At 36.2% G+C, this 18,645-nt stretch overlaps 3 protein-coding genes across 3 annotated transcripts; 2 read left to right on the top strand and 1 right to left on the bottom strand.

Moving 5' to 3' along the window:
• Positions 1-1,837: 1,837 nt before the first annotated feature.
• On the top strand, positions 1,838-3,694 carry LOC124443984 (protease-associated domain-containing protein 1-like). The gene is made up of 5 exons (XM_046994545.1): positions 1,838-1,940; positions 2,031-2,164; positions 2,358-2,467; positions 2,548-2,715; positions 3,457-3,694. The coding sequence occupies exons 1-5, from the start codon at positions 1,868-1,870 to the stop codon at positions 3,575-3,577; spliced, it is 606 nt and encodes a 201-aa protein (XP_046850501.1). The 5' UTR covers positions 1,838-1,867; the 3' UTR covers positions 3,578-3,694.
• A 1,416-nt stretch (positions 3,695-5,110) lies between these two features.
• LOC124444659 (arylsulfatase B-like) lies at positions 5,111-10,359 on the bottom strand. The gene is made up of 10 exons (XM_046995287.1): positions 10,252-10,359; positions 9,491-9,605; positions 9,257-9,416; positions 9,048-9,160; positions 8,563-8,709; positions 8,317-8,487; positions 8,056-8,225; positions 7,158-7,518; positions 6,468-6,624; positions 5,111-5,934 (listed from the first exon to the last, which is right to left on the bottom strand). Exons 1-10 carry the CDS (start codon positions 10,269-10,271, stop codon positions 5,702-5,704), a joined length of 1,647 nt encoding a protein of 548 aa, XP_046851243.1. The 5' UTR covers positions 10,272-10,359; the 3' UTR covers positions 5,111-5,701.
• Positions 10,360-11,272: 913 nt separating this feature from the next.
• On the top strand, positions 11,273-18,432 carry LOC124444609 (E3 ubiquitin-protein ligase KCMF1-like). The gene is made up of 6 exons (XM_046995222.1): positions 11,273-11,541; positions 12,386-12,553; positions 12,980-13,119; positions 14,542-14,649; positions 15,881-16,302; positions 17,514-18,432. Exons 1-6 carry the CDS (start codon positions 11,526-11,528, stop codon positions 17,782-17,784), a joined length of 1,125 nt encoding a protein of 374 aa, XP_046851178.1. The 5' UTR covers positions 11,273-11,525; the 3' UTR covers positions 17,785-18,432.
• Positions 18,433-18,645: the final 213 nt, after the last annotated feature.

Genomic DNA, 18,645 nt, shown 5'->3' with positions numbered 1-18,645 from the left:
ATAAATGTTGAGTTTACATACATTTTGTTTTTTTGTTTGATATAAAAAATACAAAGACACATCACGTATCTATATATTTCGTAATGTTTGAGATGATGGAGGCTATAGAAACGTAACTTAATTTTAGTTGCATTATTCGAAACTATCTAACAAAACGTCATTAGCAAGACTTTGCGTGATCTACCTTGGTTTAGAGGGAAAAAACAATTCTTTTTGCCTGCCGTCTGTGGAGACATTTCCTCTTGATTGTTCAGTGCTGTTGTAGACATTCGGTGTTTGAGCAGAACACAGACCTATCAATATCGAACCAACAATGTAATTAAATTGGTATTAAATTACTATGAAATACGTCCATAGGCGAGGGAATTAAAGAGGTATAAGCTGAAAGTTCTATCTTTTTGGCCAGATCCATTAGAAAGACAATAACTCAACTCCACGCTTTATCCTTTGTTTGTTTTTATGCATCATTATTACGTACGACAAATAAATTTTGGTTTAGAAGATGACAAGTGTGTAAACCTCTCAGCATTCTTTGAAAGGACATAGAAAACAAAATAATCAAAAAGTATACGCCGATGAAAAATAAGCTAAAAAAAGAAGCAACCAAGTAGCTACTACATCAACGACGTTTTGCAAACGGTGGCAAACCTCTCAGACATGCACATTTAACGACGTCGACATTGAACAAATCACAATTTGGTGCATAATAATTTCAATGGTATCATTGTTATTCATTAATAAATAAAATATTTAATTTTATGCCATACCATAGCTTTTCATTTCACATTTTAAAAATTTCTTCCGCCAAAATTACATGGAAAAGTATTTTTCAAACTCTAAATGCTCAAAAATGAAAATAAATGCATGAAGATTTGTAACAATGCATGCAACTATAAAAATAGGTACGCGCGCATGCGTCTTGATAGGCTGTCGTATACGGTTATAAGATGAAGTAGCCAAATGAACATAGTTCCAATAATATTACATATTTTTCTGTTTACACTAAACTTCTCCGAAATGTAAAGTATGCGTTTTGCGCTTAATAATCAATGAAATGGCCCGATAACTGTCCAAACCTTTCTAATTTGTCTAGATTTTAGTCACGTGACTGTGGTCATGTGGGAAAGACCGAAAGAGAAATCCTCGAGATTTCTTACCAGTTATTTTATTATCATTATCACTAAAACCATTTTGCGATAAATACTAGCTTTATCGTCAACAACTTTTTTTCAAAACAGTTTTCTGTCATGCTTGAGATGTTGTTCACTCAACAGATTAATAAATACTCTTTGACTTGTATAATACAAGTCAGAAGTGTATTGATTTGCATGTGAATGCCACTCGTATCTCTATTATCGGGCGAAAAGTTCGTGCTGTTATTTGTTACTTTTTTCCTACAATGCTTTAGAAGATTATTTTCTGATTCTGCAGGTGTTGATTGTGTTGGAAATGATTAGTTTTTAACAGCGAAAGCTTGACACATTGCAACTTATTGATTGTCTTTTATCAATCAAACTCACTATCAGAGAAGTGATCAGAATGAACCAAGAAATTCTAAACAATACGTAGTACTTAACTCGACTGAATACAGAATAACGATCGCACGAAGGAGATATAATTCATATTTTTGATCGTCTTTGAAGCCTCAAGCCTGCATTTGAATATTTTGACTTTTTTGTAATAGCTTATAAATAATATATGTTACAAGTTAACTTATAATTACTTTTGTTCGTAGAACTCAATGCTTATAATCACTCGTATGCATTTCATAATTTATTGGCGATTCTACGATATTTATGTACAGCGGTTACAGCTATTTCGAGACGAGCTTTGTATAACAACGCGTAAACATGCTTTGACTTTGTAAATGAAAATGGAGAGTTTGCTGAAAATACATTTCATTTTGATCATTTTTTTGGGAGAAAGGGAATACTTGATTGGTAATGTAAATTAAATTATTTAAAAATTGCAATCACACTAACGGACAGATGGAGTTTTTCTCAATGCAATCAAAAGTTTGTTGTTTTTAGGACAAGATGTATACTCAGCCGCTGATGTTATGATGTTTAGCAGCAACGAGTTGATTTACTTTCACGTTGTCGAACCTTCGAAAATCGGTTACGTGTTTAAAGTGCGTCCTGCCCGAGATTTTGGCGACTCGTTTGTAAGCATTAAACCTTGTTATAAGAAACAGTTGACAGCATTTGTGACAAGTGTGCTGTACTGTAATTACTGTTCTCGTAATTCAATAATTGTTTAGGTTGTCTATAGATGATATTCCTCTATGTTTCAATAATTAGTTTGCCAAGTATATTTGGGAAGTCAAAATACATGCATTTAAAATTTCACTTCTCTAGCACACACTCTACAATCGTGTCCATTTAGTTCCAGTGCAGCCGGCTCTTGCATGCAAGGAAATAGAAAATTCGCAGTTGATTTCCGGGTCGTTTGCTTTGGTAGAGAGAGGGTATGTACATGTAACATTGCATCGTAAAGAAACGTTAATCTTTAAGATGTGGAGTGTTTCACGAAAGCATATCTTTTTAGTGATTGCCCATTTGTAACAAAAGCAAAGCATGCAGAAAATGCAGGAGCGATAGGTGTTCTGATAGCTGATAATGACTTCAGTAATGATGAGATCACTGTCAATATGATTGGAGATGATTCTGTTACACAAGTCAGTATACCTGCTGGCTTAATGTTGGCCGAGGACAGGTGAGATGTATATTATCTCTATAAGTAACTATAGTTGACCTAAGAGTTGACCAGGCACTCTTGCCTTAGTTTGAACAAACAAAAACCAAACTAAGACTGAATGTATGGTTTCTTTGCCCAATCAACAACCCACTATAATAATATCATTCTCATAAAAGTTATAGGTGGGGCTCTGATAAAGACAGGTCCTTTTTTAGAGAGAGAATAGTCTAATACAAACTCATACTCCAAGGGGGGCGTTTAATAGATATAAGGCATTTATTCGATAGGGGTGTTAATAGTACATCATTTACAGTACACAATGCACTTGATGTTTATTTGATTTGTTGGGCAGTAGTTGCAATGTTCAAATTATAATGTTGATGCAAAAAAGAAAATTTCCAAAATGTGGTGGAATTACAAAGTGCCTTTCTGACTGCCATTTTTTATGATACAGTATTTTTTGTTTTCATTGACATCATTTGAAGAGTAAGGCAGTAAGGGCTACCTCTCTTATCCATAGCAATAGTGAGTACATTTGGGGGCGGTTGCACCAAGCCTGGATAGCATTATCCATTGGATAGCAAAAATTTTCTTTGTGGTAAGAAAAAGATAAGCACCTTTTTTACAATTTTTAAAATTTTTGCTATCCAATGGATAACGCTATCCAGCCTTCGTGCAACCAGCCCTGATGAATAGCACTTACGTGCCATCCACATAAATGAATACAAATAAGTATTGCATTGTTTTTATCATTAACAGTAAGCACATTAAAGAGGCCCTAAAAACAGAAGGAAGGAACAGTGCAGTGATCAAGATTCCAGTGAATGTTACAAATTCCCCCGAATTGTTTATCAAGCAGCCACCTTGGTCGTACTGGTAATGAAATTTGTGCATTAATTGCGGAGATTTCTGTATTATAAATGTAAATAAACCATCATTTATATTGAGAATGAAATTTTTTCCAAGTATTAAAGCTTTTTATCTGATTTAGACAAAATAACGTACATATTTGATTTGCATTCATAAGTTGAGTCTATGTAATTGATGTGACCGGTGAAGTCTAAGGAGACTGGGTACAAGAACTCACTGTTCATTCATCCAACTTCTAGCTGCCTTTTTCTTGCAAGTAAGCTAATATCAGGCACGTGACCAGAACGATAATTGGGGGGTATTCATATATGCATGATAAGCCATATATATATTCTTTTGAAATCGATTATGTGATGAATACATGAATTATTTCCCCTCCCCCAATTATCGCGCTGTCCACGTACCAGGCTAATGTTTCTCTTCCTACTTAATTGGCTGCTTTAGTTCGTTAGCGTGAGGACGGAGGTTAAGTCGATTTCTGCCTGAAAAAGCAAAGGCGAAAGCGCGCAGCGGCATTAGATTACATCTTGTTTATAACAATCTCGTTTTTGATGCCATTTCTCTTATTCTATCCGGTCACTGACTTTTTAATATTCTACTTTACATTAGATGGTTTATTTTGTCAGTTTTGTATTATAAGTACGTCAATAAGATTTAATGATTTAATTTGCGAGGAGTTTGGTTTGGTTTGCATTTATATTTCTACAAAAAGTGCTGCAGCACATGACACTCTCGTAGAATATTCACGAACTTTTCTTTCTGATTCTAGTGTTCCATTGCGGCTCGTTGTTTGCATTTTTTTTATCTTTGTGGACTTCATTTTTGACTTTGTGGAGATCGCTTGTTATGTGTGGGGCTGTGTGAGTGGAGTAGGTTTTCTATCAGTTCGCGAGCTTTTTCTTCTAAAGGAGCGAGAGTTTGTTTTGGAAGAATATCGATGCAAGTTCTTAATCTTAAATCGTAAAGTTCTTAATCTTAAAGTTGCGATCAAGTAATTTCAATGGATCGAGGTTTATTGTTGGCGTACTTCGCGATACGACATCACACATTTTGTAGCCTTCCAACTTTATTTTTATGTCGTCCAAACTCCAAATCGCTTCGGGCCACGCTGTAGAGGGTTGGTAACCAATCTGCGACGTTTATCATTTCGTTGCTGACAATTCATTTCTTTTCGATTGACAATGGACTGTGCACAAAAGCGATACCTCCCACATCTCCTTCCCATAGCGTGTTTTTATCAACTCGTAAAGGAAAGTTACACTTCCAATTTCCACAAGAATTCGTCCTACAAGGCAGTTAGAAGAGGACGGATGCATCTTCTTGATGCCATCACCAACTTAATCAGGGTTTTTGTTGCCTTTCCTTTGTTTTACCTAAATTTACAATATTTTGAGGCCATCTGTAGTTGTGAATGAAATTTATCTACAGTCTTGGTTGAGTTTTTTCGTTGTAGATTATATCGGGCATGAGCTTTAGAAACACTTCAACTAATTATGTTTAGCTTTCCAGGTGCAATAAACACTGGCTTTAATCTTTAATCATCTTTAATCTTTAATCAGCTTTAATCTTTAATCATCTTTAATCTTTAATCGGTCTAATTTCACATTTAATAGTATGTAATAATATGTACTAATTTACATTGTGAATTACATTTAATTTCTATATATTAAGAGTATGGTCTAACTACTTACACCTACGTTTGTCTAAGGTTTGACTATATAGCTACTACATAAAATTTAAGACTACTCGGAACTACCTAAGCTAACATATAGCCTTGTTCATGACCTACATCGTGTAACTAAATTTGTTTGATCACACTGATCGAAGAATACATGGAACTGTGCATTATGCAATATTGCTGTTTATATGAACAGAGAAATTTGTTTTAGATTGTGTTGTAAAAATAAGACCGTTACAGGAAACTGAAACTGATGGGCTAAAAATAACAGCGCTTCGATAAACTAGAGAGATATACTCTATTTTGCAGAGGGAAGTAGTCGTCGATTCCACAAAACATGTGTCAGCAGTTTGTGTGATTTCATCGGCTTTGATTTGGTACTTTGGGTATCATTGCGAATGTTGAAGTTAGTATTTTATGGTGTTTTACTTAATTGGCAGCCATCTTCGTTTTTCATTAACAATTATCCTGTGGATGGGGAATTTTCCTGTTTGCAATTCGCACAAGATAATCGTTTTCTAGGATTTGCCACGGTGACCACGTTCCGTTGAAGTATATTGGATTCGCTGCTTCATCGCCATCCGGGTTCAAAGCAGGCTTACCGTGACGTTGATGGTACAAGAGGCGGTGAAACAACAATGCTGCTTTTTTGTGCTTTCTTGAGAACAGGTTGTCATATTCACAAGGATCTAAATAAAATATAGCATGTTGCAACAGTTTCAAAAAAATGCTGTTGTTTTACTTCTACGGAATCTCGCGCTTTTACTAGTTGGAAATTACACCTTTAATTCTGCTTTCAATCTTTTGCATGAATGCAAACCGCGCATGGCCTCCGTCTAAACCGCAGTTCTAGCAAGGATTTCTTCACAAACACTTGCCCAGTGACAACATAATAAAATTACAGACATTGTTTGAGCGCGCTTCGTTTTTGATTGCCATTTATTAAAAACTTCATTAAAGGTTAACTTTTGCTCTAACACAAACATTCCATGTTCATCAAACATTTCGTCGGGTTTTTCATTGCATTTGTAAAGGCTAAGCATGCAACAAGGCTCTCTATATACACTATGCTATACCTATATATACAACGCTATACCTATATAGATTATGCTATACCAATGTATACTATGCGTTCCCTAAATATCGGCTGGACTTAACATACTTTTTCATATGTAAGTCGTCTTATCCAGTCGTAAACAAAGAGTATATAGAGCAATGTCACCTGTTTCAATGTTATATAAGCATGGTGATATGGATGGATCGCAGTCAAATGTCGAATCTCTTTTTTCTACCGTAGAGCACGTCAGTTCAGCTCCAGTTAGTATTTTCAGTTTTACGTCTTTAAAATGATCATCGGGGTCTCGTCTTGAATGAAACCTCTGTCGAAAACAAAATAATGGCGAAATTTTGATGTCGAAATTGTGAAAGTTCGTCAATCTAGAACTGTGTTGTCAATATCACGGACTCTAGCCGCAGGAGGCCACGGTAACGTTCATAAAATTCAAAAGTTACTAGAGATCTATTTGGGCTATGGTAATATTGCCACGTCAGAAAGATATGTTTACTCTAAAAAGTTGTTTTGTAGTGTTCTTAAATCAAAACCTTACATAAAGGTGAACTATAATAGCACACCTAGTGATTTATAAATGAGTGAATATAATAAGTGTGAAATCATACAGGAGAAAGCAGATTCTTAGGTCATCTCAGAGATCGCTTAAATATTGGAGGAAAAATCTGGAGGTGTGAATTAAAATTTGGATCAAATGTTGTAGCGATCAGTTGACTACCATTGCTCTACAAACACTATATTGTTATACAAAGCTGTGTTGTTGTTTTTTTTATAAGTGTAATTCTTACACATAGAATGTGAACTCTGTGCCAATCTATGCAAGTAAACAAAACAATATCATACCCTGTACCAAGAAGAAAAATAATTCATATCTTGGTTCACTATGAGTTTGTATTTTCCCATGCGGATCGCAGCCGTTTTTGTTATGGGATCGATGTTGTGAAGCACCTCCTTCCGTGGAGATGGCATACTTTGCGATATGACATCCCACATGTTGTAGCCGTCCAACCTTATCCTTATGTCGTCCAAATCACCTCCGGCCACGCTGTAGAGGGTTGGTAACCAATCCGTGACGTGTATCATTTCGTTGCTGACGCGTTTCTTGTCGATTAGCAGTGGACTGTGCACGAAAGCGACACCTCGCACACCTCCTTCCCAAAGCGTGTTTTTGCCTCCTCGCAAGGGAAAGTTGCAACCCCAATTTCTAAACGAAGTTGAAAACTGTTTAGCAAATATTGCATGAGGTTGAGCATGAAATCAGGAATCATTCTGACGGAAGTCAATGTTATCTGCCGAAGCGAAGGTGAATAATTCTTGATGCGAAAGTCGAATTCAATGATTGTTTTATTCAATATATTGCCAGTTTTTTCAATTTTTCACCCGTCAATTTGTTGTATAAATACATTCAAAACCTGTTTCATCACTTTATTGATTTTTTTTCCTTCAAAAAAATCTGCATATTGTTTTTGGCAACAGTGGAAAACCAGTGCTTGATTTTGTTCCGCAAAACCGGCTTTTTCTGGAGTTAAAAATTGTTAAAACTACTGCTTGCAAAGAAAACGTCATGCTTACAAATTGCTACCAGGAATTATTTGTAAATATGACGTCATAATGATAAATATCAGGTAGTCGACCAATTGATAACTGAAAGAGTTTATATAAGATATAGTGAATAATAAAATACATATTATTAGCACTAAATTTATACACAACACAGCAATTGAAATATATCTATTTGTACTTCTCCATTCCGTTTGGTGCTCCACCATTGTCTGTGGCAAACACGATGACAGTATTCTCGTAGACTTTCTTCTTCTTCAATGCTTTGACCACTCGGCCCACAGATTCGTCCAAGACTTTCACCATCGCTGCATAAATCCGTCTTTGCTTATTGGGAATGTATTGAAAACTCTGCAATTTAACATATCGGTTTTGCGACTGGATTTGTATGTACAATTAGACTTTCAAAAGTATTTTTTTAAAGTGAAGCAGTTAACAATACCTTAATGAGTTCAATTGGAGCTTGCAGGGGAGTAATTGGGTTCCCTGTGTGCACAGCCTGATGAGCAAAATAGACAAAAAATGGCTTAGATTTGTCATGTCTTTCGATGATGTGGACTGCTTCGTCTGTAAAAATTTTCGTTCCGTAGCGTCCTTTTTGGTCCGCAACTACCTGTGGATTGTGGAAGAATTGTTTTATTAGCAATGGAGTATGACAAGTCGGCGGCCATCTTGAAATAAAACGTACTTTTCCATTTCGTCTTAAATCCAATCCGTTGTAATTCTGATGTACCGTGTGATTCCAGTAGTCTTCCTCTCCGTTGTAAAAGCCGAAGAAAGTATGAAAGCCACGTTTATCTGGTGTATATTCTTTTTTGTAAAATCCTAGATGCCACTGGCAAACGATTTATAGAAAAACAAATAAGTTATTTTTTTTCCATTTGTTCAAAATCCGAGCGCATGTCGATTTGAAAAACCTTTTTGGTTTAATTTCTTCTTTTTATGATTCTACCTTTTTTGCTTCAACTATTTGTTTCTTATTCATAAAGTTTCAAATCGCCAAAACTGAACACTATCTATGGATTTCATGTACCAAATATTTGAATCGGTTCCATATTCCTAACCCTTAAATGGTGGATTTAAATTTTTCTAGCTGCACTCCAGATATAGAAATAGGTTCGGAAGCAATTTGATTCTTCCGAAATCTTCAAACGTTACTTTACTATCTCAAACCTTTCCTATTCCGTGTGTTGTATAGCCCAGTGGCTTGAGATACTGAGGCAAGATAACTTCGTCCAACGGCAAACCGTACGGTTGACTGCTAGCTATGGAACCATGTTGAAGACCTAATGCAATATTGAAAAGCTATGGGAATATTTACCACTGAGTCAAATGTCTTGCATTCGACAATCTTCAATTTATCGAGCTGCTTGCGATTTTACCTAATTTTATCGAATGCTTTCCCGTGAGCAAAGCCGCTCTTGTGGGTGTACCCGTTGGCGAGACATAATGACTGTTCAAGATGACTCCTTCATTGGCGAGTTTGTCAATGTTAGGTGTGGGAATTTGGTTCGAGCCATGAAAACTCACATCATCCCAGCCCTGAAACATTATAGGATTCGTGAAGGGAGGGTTAAGGTGACGAGGCTCATCTTATAAAATATTTTTTGTCTTACTAAATCATCTGCCAAGATAAATATGATGTTCGGTCTCTTGTTAAATGATCTACAGTCTTTAATGTCTTTCTTTGACACCGAACTCGGTATTTCAAATGCCACGATAAAGATTATCCTGAAAAAATCGACAAAGGTCATCGTGTTAATCTAATCCTACAGCGTTAAAGTTGTTCTCCGAGCTCGATCTATGTAAAAGGAAGGTTCACTATTGTTTTTCCAAGCAAGTTCAAGAAGTACTTGCTATTTTTTCATTTCATGTTTACCAGGTACTCGGAAAATCGCGAGTGTCCGGGTGTAGGCACATCCACAATTTTTGGAGTGCGTATGTCCCTTATATGAAGGACAGCCACGAATTTAGCCTCTTTCTTGAACGTTAATGATATGTTGAATGCTGGCTGATGTAACAAATTTTAAATTAATGACGACCGGGCCGCGCCAAGAACCGAAAAATCAAAAAATTTTTAATGTACTTTAAATATAAACATTGACGGAAGATGCAAGTTATTTGAATGATTTGAATGTAATGAAACACGACGAGGGGATTATGGAGGATTTTTGTAATGTTTGCTTGAAAAAGAAGAAAAACCGACTGCAAATAATATTAAACTATGTCTCTTGCTTTATCGCATCGCGAACATGGAACACGCACAACTTTTGAAAGCTTACGAAATTCTACTATACAAATCTATTGCTTCATAATATAACGGCGTTTTGGCCGAAATTGACCTTGAAGTATAGTATTTTTCTGAATTTTTACTCACCAGTTAGCTATGTATATCATTTCAGTTCAATTTTACGCGCTGTTCGAACTTTCTTTGGATCGTTTTTTTCAAACATTGAAACATAATTATCTTATCCCTGTTGTTTGGATACACAACAGACATCATTGTTTGTACCACCTGTTGTTGTTTAATGTCACATAATTGTTCGAAATGAAAATTTTTACTTTCTCCGCAAAATAAACAAACTTTGGATGAATTGATAATTTCACTGCACTCCGATAGTTGTAACATCAATAAACAACCAATGAACTCTTTGTCAAGTAATTTTACTTATAACTGACGAACGCTTACTGATATTATATGGGAAATCAAATTATCAAAAACCCTCTAAAAGGATGGCAACATGCTGCGAAAGTTTGTGTGTCTACTGTTGGTCTGGCCATATTTTTAAAGGACTTTTGCTGTTTGGGGAGTGGGGGTTTGTTGCTTCTGGTTGAAAATGTGAAGTACTTTAATAAATCAAGATTTGCACTGCTTAGTCTACACAAGAACTATTTCTGTGTTTTGTGCGCCATAAATAAACCACTTTTAAGCTGCGCATGAGAAGCAAGCTCATTTTCACTTTGCGTTGTAGATGTAATAGTGTGGGCTGTTTTCGCCACTGGTTGTGATGAACAGTTCGTAGGAGTGGCTGTGAAAAACAAACAGTCACGGACTCACGTGATCAATCGATTAACTTTCTGACAATTGAAAGTTCATCTCCCCCATAGACATTAATAGTTCAATGATAAAGCAATGTCCTTGAATTCATAGTATTCTTCTAATGCTGTGTTTATCAGATTATGCAATATACAGGCTGGCTGCTTTTATGAGTCCCCCCTTCTTGGCAGCTCCATCTGTTATTTGCATTTATTGCAGTCATTGATCCAGCCAGTAAACTATAATATTAATATTACAGTTGTATTGAGTTCCAGCCACTGACATATCAGTGACTCAGTGATTGTAGTATTATTGCGGGCTCAACATTAGTTCCCATTCCTAAAAACCATGTTAGCTTTTCGAAAGTCGAAACACTCAGACAAATCGAAAATAAAATGTACATATTTTTGTATTTTTAAACAATTTCGGCTTTGAAAATGACCTTTTTGTATGTTTGAATGTGTTTCTCGGGTCCTTAAATGCTACATTAACCTAAGGAAACGTTAAAAAAGTACGCTAACCTAAAGCACCCAAACTTCTTAACAGTTCAGTCTGTTGTGTTTTTGTAGTAGTCATTCATAGTACGTCGTAAATTTCTACATTGATACATTGAGATGTCAAGACATGAAGGTATTTAAATTTTTTTTGTTTGCTCGCTGTTTTTAACTTTTATATTCAATGAAATTTCTCGAGTATGACCCTATAGGCTATAGAAGTCTTTGATTATACATATATTTTGATGCTACGAGTTGGTGATGTCAATGGCTGACTGTGGTATCATATCTCTAAATGTATATTTTAATTGAATTTTAATCTTAAGAAAAAATATGAATACGACAGTCTGTTTTCCTGATATTCAGCATGCTAACTCTGTGTTCGTCCTTTTTGTTCGCGATGTGTGGAAAGACTTCCTGATATAACATTATTTAAAATTAGCTGACAAAATATTTGGAACACTGGAAGAAACTAACAAAGAAACACAAGACCAAACCAATCACATTGCCAAACATCACCGACTGACAAAACACTCATTGGCTGGAACTCGGCAAAATGCATTACTTACAACTGTGACAACAGACAACGGGGATATTGTCAGAAAGTTGGTTTACCAACTTCGAACAAAATCCACTTAACATATCTCAACAATTATACAACCTTCAAATTACTTATTCACAACCTCAAACAATCGAGCACATTTCTTTAGACTAAATCCATGAACACATTACATAATTGACACTCACACATTTCCTTCACACTCAATGCAATGACATATAAACCAGACAACTAATATAACAGACCTTACTTTTACTCTTCTCTTGATCCTGAAGATGACCACAGCTAAGGTTGTTGAAATTGTTGAACCATCTACATCTACAAACATGCGACAATATTTATACTGGGTTCATGATGACAATTTATCATCATTATTGACGTAGTCAAAACAACTTAACAACTTAAAGTCTTTTATTATTAGGTGTAAGTTGTGATTCTTGTGGTAAGAACAACTTCACTGGTAAAAGATTCAAGTGTTTGATATGTTACGACTATGATCTTTGTGCACAATGTTACGACAGTGGTGCCTCAACAACAAGACACACAAAGGATCATCCAATGCAATGTATTTTAACAAGAAGTGATTTTGGTGTGTAGAATATTTTGTATCAACTATTTTAGAAACATTTATGCAGTCTGCCGGGAGTATTATGATAGCAATAACTGTAACACTAATTATTAGAATCATACAAGTATTGTATTGTGAAATGCTTTGAAATAATTTGATTGGCTACACCACTTGCTACGTTGAATTTTCATTGGATAGCAAGTGGCAAAGCAATACATGGCAAGTAGCTAAAATATGTGCCTGCCATTTCCCGTTCAACTCAGGTTTCTGTTAAGAAACTTGATTGTTTTCTTCAAAAGTTAATTCTAGAGAAGACCTAGTTGCCACCATATATGACATAATGTGAATGGTAGTATGAATAGTCTTTTTCCTCATCTACTATTACCTCATAAAAATCTCGAGCTCATAATGTAATTGCGTAGTATAGCACTTTTTTGTTTCATTCAGAACTGTATTATGGTGGCGAAGCATTGACAATCGATCAGCCACAGTCATTTTGCTGTCCATTGTGTGGCAAGCTTGGTTTTACGGAAAGTAACTTGATAGAACATGTTATGGCTGAACATCCGGATTCTTCAACCGAGGTGGTAAGTTATCTTAATGGTTTGAAGAACTAGTGATGTATCTTTAAGCATTTTTTGATAGCAGTTTATTTGGTTAGGTGATTGTTGCCGATCTGCTACAGGGGACAATAAAGAGTTTTTTAAATGGAACTCACTCCCAGCCAAAACTGTAGTAGATTGCAACCTTTACCAGCTAATTTAATAATGTAACTTGTTGCATGCAACACCCTTCATAAGAAAGAGTTGGTACACCTTAAGTAAAATTACCGAGCATCGTCCATTTTTGTTCTAAAAACTGGCAAATGTAAAGCATCAAACAGCAATTGTTAGCTTTGGAATTTACTTGTTCCTGGATGTTGTAGTAATAGAAAAACATTTATTAAATGCAGTGGGTGTAATTTATGCAACTTTCAGTACTATTTTTACCACTAGGAAGTGCATACATTTACATTTTTGATTGCTTTGATTGCTGCTATTAAGAATGCAACATAAACCAGTTTAAAATTTTTTTGTTACGTGACTCTTGGATGAAAATAGTTATGATAAAATTTTAACTAAAATGGCGGCAAGACACTCACATGACCACATTTAGCCAATCACCATGATTATAATGCAAAATGTAATGGACAGTATGTGTCCGCACTCTTACAAATGCATGTATTGCTTTGTTTACAAGTGCTCTCCCTTTCCTATAAGACAAATTTAGAGCTAAGATATTATGACTCTTAGACACATGCACTTCTTCTAGTCAGCAAAAGTCAGTTAGGTGATAAAATCCTCAAAGTTTGTGGATTTAAGAATACTAAACATTAAAGCCATAGAACATTTCTTTGCTGTTTTGCAACCAAGTTGAAACTAATTTATAAGCAAATTCTGCAAATTTCTCTCACTTTCTAATTTGTCAGCTGTGTTTTCAGTTTGGAAATATTTGATATTTTCCTCCTTTGCTTTTTTGCCCTGGCGGAAAGAGATGGAATTGGAAGTGCTGGATAATTGAATAATTGTATTTTCATAAATTTTTTAGTGAAACTTTTGATCTAATAAGCACATGCAAGTCAACCTCTGTGTTTCGAGCAGATAATTTGAAATTAATTTACAACTATTTCAGGAATGGATCGAGAATGATCTTTTAGGGGGTTCAGTGTCTAGTTTGGTGTACACTTTGGTGAACACGTCACCTTACATGCTGCACTCGTTTTGCTAAGGCTTATTACATTGTGCACCTTAATTTGGAGATATTTTTTGGTAGTGTTCTCTATTAAACACAAATCAAGATTGCTTTAGCTTGATTGCTTGCCATAGGTTTCAATATTTCAATATTTTTATTCCAGCCAAGGCAAAAAGGAGCGAGCACCTTTCCGCACTCCACCAGTAAATCTAACCCTGATATATATGTACATGCTATGCCAAATACCGAAAAGTGATGTTTTCATTTTTGAAAAATAGGTTTGCCCAATTTGTGCAGCACTACCTCGTGGTGATCCAAATCATGTAACAGATGATTTTCTTGCTCATCTAACTATGGAACACAAGTCCCAATCAATACGCGATTTCATATCCTTTTTGTCTTCTTTATATGCATGTCTTGTTCTCTTTGCTATGAGGTTAGTGGTATTAAGACTACATATGCGGTTAGTTGTATATACTTAGGGGTACATATGCTTGGTGGTATAGACTTAGTGGTACACAGTAGTAAGCTTAGTGGTATACAGTGGTAAGCTTAGTGATACCCAGTGGTATGCTTAGTGAAACACAGTGGTATGCTTAGTGATACACATTGGTAAGCTTAGTGATACACATTGGTAAGCTTAGTGATACACATTGGTAAGCTTAGTGATACACATTGGTAAGCTTAGTGATACACAGTGGTAAGCTTAGTGGTACACAGTGGTATGCTTAGTGATACACATTGGTAAGCTTAGTGATACACAGTGGTATGCTTAGTAATTACACATTGGTAAGCTTAGTGGTACACAGTGGTATGCTTAGTGATACACAGTGGTATGCTTTGTGATACACATTGGTAAGCTTAGTGATACACAGTGGTAAGCTTAGTGATACACAGTGGTAAGCTTAGTGGTACACAGTGGTATGCTTAGTGATACACATTGGTAAGCTTAGTGATACACAGTGGTAAGCTTAGTGATACACAGTGGTATGCTTAGTGATACCCAGTGGTATGCTTAGTGGTACACAGTGGTATGCTTAGTGATACACAGTGGTAAGCTTAGTGATACACAGTGGTAAGCTTAGTGATACACAGTGGTAAGCAGTGATACCCAGTGGTATGCTTAGTGGTACACAGTGGTATGCTTAGTGATACACAGTGGTAAGCTTAGTGATACACAGTGGTAAGCTTAGTGATACACAGTGGTATGCTTAGTGGTACACAGTTGTAAGCTTAGTGATACACAGTGGTAAGCTTGGTGGTACACAGTGGTAAGCTTAATGATACACAGTGGAATGCTTAGTGATACACAGTGGTAAGCTTAGTGATATACAGTGGTAAGCTTAGTGATACACAGTGGTATGCTTAGTGGTACACAGTTGTAAGCTTAGTGATACACAGTGGTATGCTTAGTGGTACACAGTGGTAAGCTTAATGATACACAGTGGAATGCTTAGTGGTACACAGTGGTAAGCTTAGTGGTACCCATTGGTAAGCTTAGTGATACACAGTAGTATGCTTAGTGGTACACAGTGGTAAGCTTAGTGGTACCCAATAGTAAGCTTACGGGAGGCTGACCGTATATAGCATCATTTGTTATCTTTAACAACTCTGTACGATGAACCTACGGGAAGTCGTGTGAGGCGGATTCTTCATGGTGGTAGAAGCCTGGGACCAGCTCGTACTCGACGCTCGACGGCCAATCAGAACATAGGAAACTCGTCTTCAACCACTCCCCAGCTTGTGCCTAACCCACCATCTGTGCGCGATACAATCGACCCAATAGCCGAACTTTTGTCGCAACTTTCCGGTGTGCGGCGAAGTGCGCAACAATCCCAGCAGTCTGTGCAATCACAACTGCAACTTTTACAGCAGCAACTGCAGTTCGAACGGCAACAAGTGCAGCAAACTAGAGAGAGATTAGAAAGGTTGCCAAGAAGACCAATGAATACAACTGCGTCAGCGACAACGTCGACTACGCAGCCGACCTCGCGGAACGAAACTTCTAACAATTCCAACTCGTCATTTCTTTTAACAAGGTAATTGCTTTATTTCGTTTTGTAATGTGAAAAAGTGTGTTTAAGTGTGTGTGTGTGGGGGCTTGGTGGCGTAAGGACAGTACGAGAACATTCACTACGTGGGAGGTAGAATTTTACCCAAGAAATTGCTTCTTTGGAAAGTGGGAAGAGGGGACATCCGCCATCTACCGATGCTCGCGGGCCCCGAAAGTGACAACTAACACTTTGCTACTAGTATTGAATTTTTTGCATGTGTTAAATATTCGTATAATGTTTCAGACAAAACAAACATTTTTCAAAGTTTCTACCGTCTTGTGTTTTGCATGGCAAATTGTTTGATGTATAACGGTTTAAAACAATCATGTACGAAAGACGCAGACGTTTAATGATTTGCAATGAATGTGCAGTTTATAATTAAATGCATGCAAATACAATTATATTATTGCGTACTTCTGTGTTTCTTTCGTAAATTTTTTTACTCGACAGTTGAATACGAGAACTCTCGAGCACGTGCATACTCTCGACCTTCGGTATCGGGCTTGCACTGATCTGCTCTCGAGTTCTCCCAAAGGTCTCCTCGATTTGCATAAGCCTATCCAAAAAAGCAAACATATTTTATTTTTTAAATTATGATTATCGAAGAAGTGAAGTTGGACTTTGTAGAATATCTCTTTCATTAGGACATTTGATATTATATGTTACACTTGATATTATTCACGTTTGATATTACCTAGCATTTATTATAATGAACATAAACACATTCACTTAAAAATGAAAGATGTTTACTGTGTTAGCACGGGATTATTCAAACCGAGGAGACCTTCATTAGAACTCGAGAGCAGATCAATGCGAGGTCGAGAGTTCTCTCAAACGTCTCCAAGTTTTTGCATAAGCCATTGCAAACAGGAAAAAATATTTTATTTCTTTTATAAAATAACAGCAAGTGTTTTAATGTATGCATGATTCATTTGCGAATACTCAGTTTGATAGATTAAATGATTGAGCTCACATCGATTTGCACAGGCTAATGTAAACTCAGCTATAGACCAATCAGCGGGCGCGTTGTATTGTTGTTTGAATGTCAAGATGGTGTCAAGTAAATCCAGCTTCATTTTTATGTTTTCATTTTTTGTTCGATTGCATGTTGATCAAACTGGTGGGATTTTTTAGTTTGAACGATTTGAGTCATTGGACTATTTCTTGAAATTTTTCTCGTGTTTGATATTTATTAGGTGTTGTGATAACGAACTTAAAGAAAGCGAAGAAGTGGATTTAGGGACGAGCGGAGCAAATAGAAGTCTTTTCGTACAAGATCTAATCGTGTCGACTTTAAAAGGAATGTCGCCCGAGGATCTAAGCTCGATAAACGACGAAAACTTACTAAATTCGGCCTCTGGTATTTCGGATACTTTAGAAGGAGACGATGGTAAAGGTGAACCCAGTAAACTTGCCGAAGATTTAGAGCTAATTAACTTAGACGATGTGGATGAAAAAGATTTATAACCCACATAACTCCTACTTTGCTAGGAATATAGAATTTGTTGTAGGGCAATAAAGGATTTTATCGTTCTGGAATACAGGATAAATATACAGGATACTCTTGTGTTATAGGCAATTCAATCAAATGACTTTTCTGCATAATCATGCAGTCAGCGAAATCTATTTTCATCATATTTATCTGTCGAACTAGCGACTGTGGCACATTCTTCTAGCCTGTCCTTGGCCATTCGACAGCACATAGATTTTGACCGGTCGAGTTGCCTCTTGTGGCTTGGCCCTATCCTGTAACGTTAATATAAAAAATCGTGGTGAGATTTAAATTGTGACCAATTATAGGAAAAAACATTCGATTTTTGAAAAGAGTTTACGATAGCTGTTTCATACGAACTCCCCTCGTAATTTTTAATCAAATGCTTATTGCAAGCGAGGGAGTTTGATATTGTATAAATGAACTATACACGATTGTTGTATTTTACTTTAAATTACTGTGTAGATGTTAGATGTCATTTATACAGATGTGTTGGAATATGAAATGTCACGTGAACCTTGATTCTCTGAGGTTTGAAACATGTTTGAAGAGTAATGTGGAAATTTTGCGAGAGTTAATCGTTGCAGGTTTTGAAAAATACATGATTTTTATGGAGATACCAACACCTGTGTTTTCCTTTGTAACAAACGACGTTTGTGTTTTCCTTTGAACGTTTGTGTTGTGTCGTTAAAAAGAGATGTACATTTCTCGTTTTTGAAATACAAGCTATGCAGATAGAACAATTTTGCGAGTTTCAAGTTGCTGCATTTTGCAGGCATAACTTTGTAGTAAAACCTTTGTTTAGAGACAGCTTCTATCATGGGTAAGATTTTTTT

Source organism: Xenia sp. Carnegie-2017, unplaced genomic scaffold, assembly GCF_021976095.1.
Source record: "Xenia sp. Carnegie-2017 unplaced genomic scaffold, XeniaSp_v1 HiC_scaffold_21, whole genome shotgun sequence".
NCBI classification, from domain to species: domain Eukaryota; kingdom Metazoa; phylum Cnidaria; class Anthozoa; order Malacalcyonacea; family Xeniidae; genus Xenia; species Xenia sp. Carnegie-2017.
Note: the sequence above shows the minus strand (reverse complement) of the source record. Positions and strands in the feature narration are given on the sequence as shown.

Bases quoted from the DNA above. Each gene is read 5' to 3' on its own strand.
- LOC124444609 (XM_046995222.1), top strand. The intron at 13,120-14,541 runs GTAAGTTATCTT...TTTGAAAAATAG, and splicing joins CGGATTCTTCAACCGAGGTG to GTTTGCCCAATTTGTGCAGC. The intron at 14,650-15,880 runs ATATCCTTTTTG...ACAACTCTGTAC, and splicing joins CCCAATCAATACGCGATTTC to GATGAACCTACGGGAAGTCG.
- LOC124444659 (XM_046995287.1), bottom strand. From the start codon at position 10,271: ATGATATACATAGCTAACTG. The intron at 9,161-9,256 runs GTAAAATCGCAA...ATATTGCATTAG, and splicing joins AAAGCATTCGATAAAATTAG to GTCTTCAACATGGTTCCATA. The intron at 7,519-8,055 runs GTACAAATAGAT...AACTTCGTTTAG, and splicing joins GCACCAAACGGAATGGAGAA to AAATTGGGGTTGCAACTTTC.
- LOC124443984 (XM_046994545.1), top strand. From the start codon at position 1,868: ATGAAAATGGAGAGTTTGCTGAAAATACATTTCATTTTGATCATTTTT. The intron at 2,468-2,547 runs GTATGTACATGT...ATATCTTTTTAG, and splicing joins TTTGCTTTGGTAGAGAGAGG to TGATTGCCCATTTGTAACAA. The intron at 2,716-3,456 runs GTGAGATGTATA...TATCATTAACAG, and splicing joins TTAATGTTGGCCGAGGACAG to TAAGCACATTAAAGAGGCCC.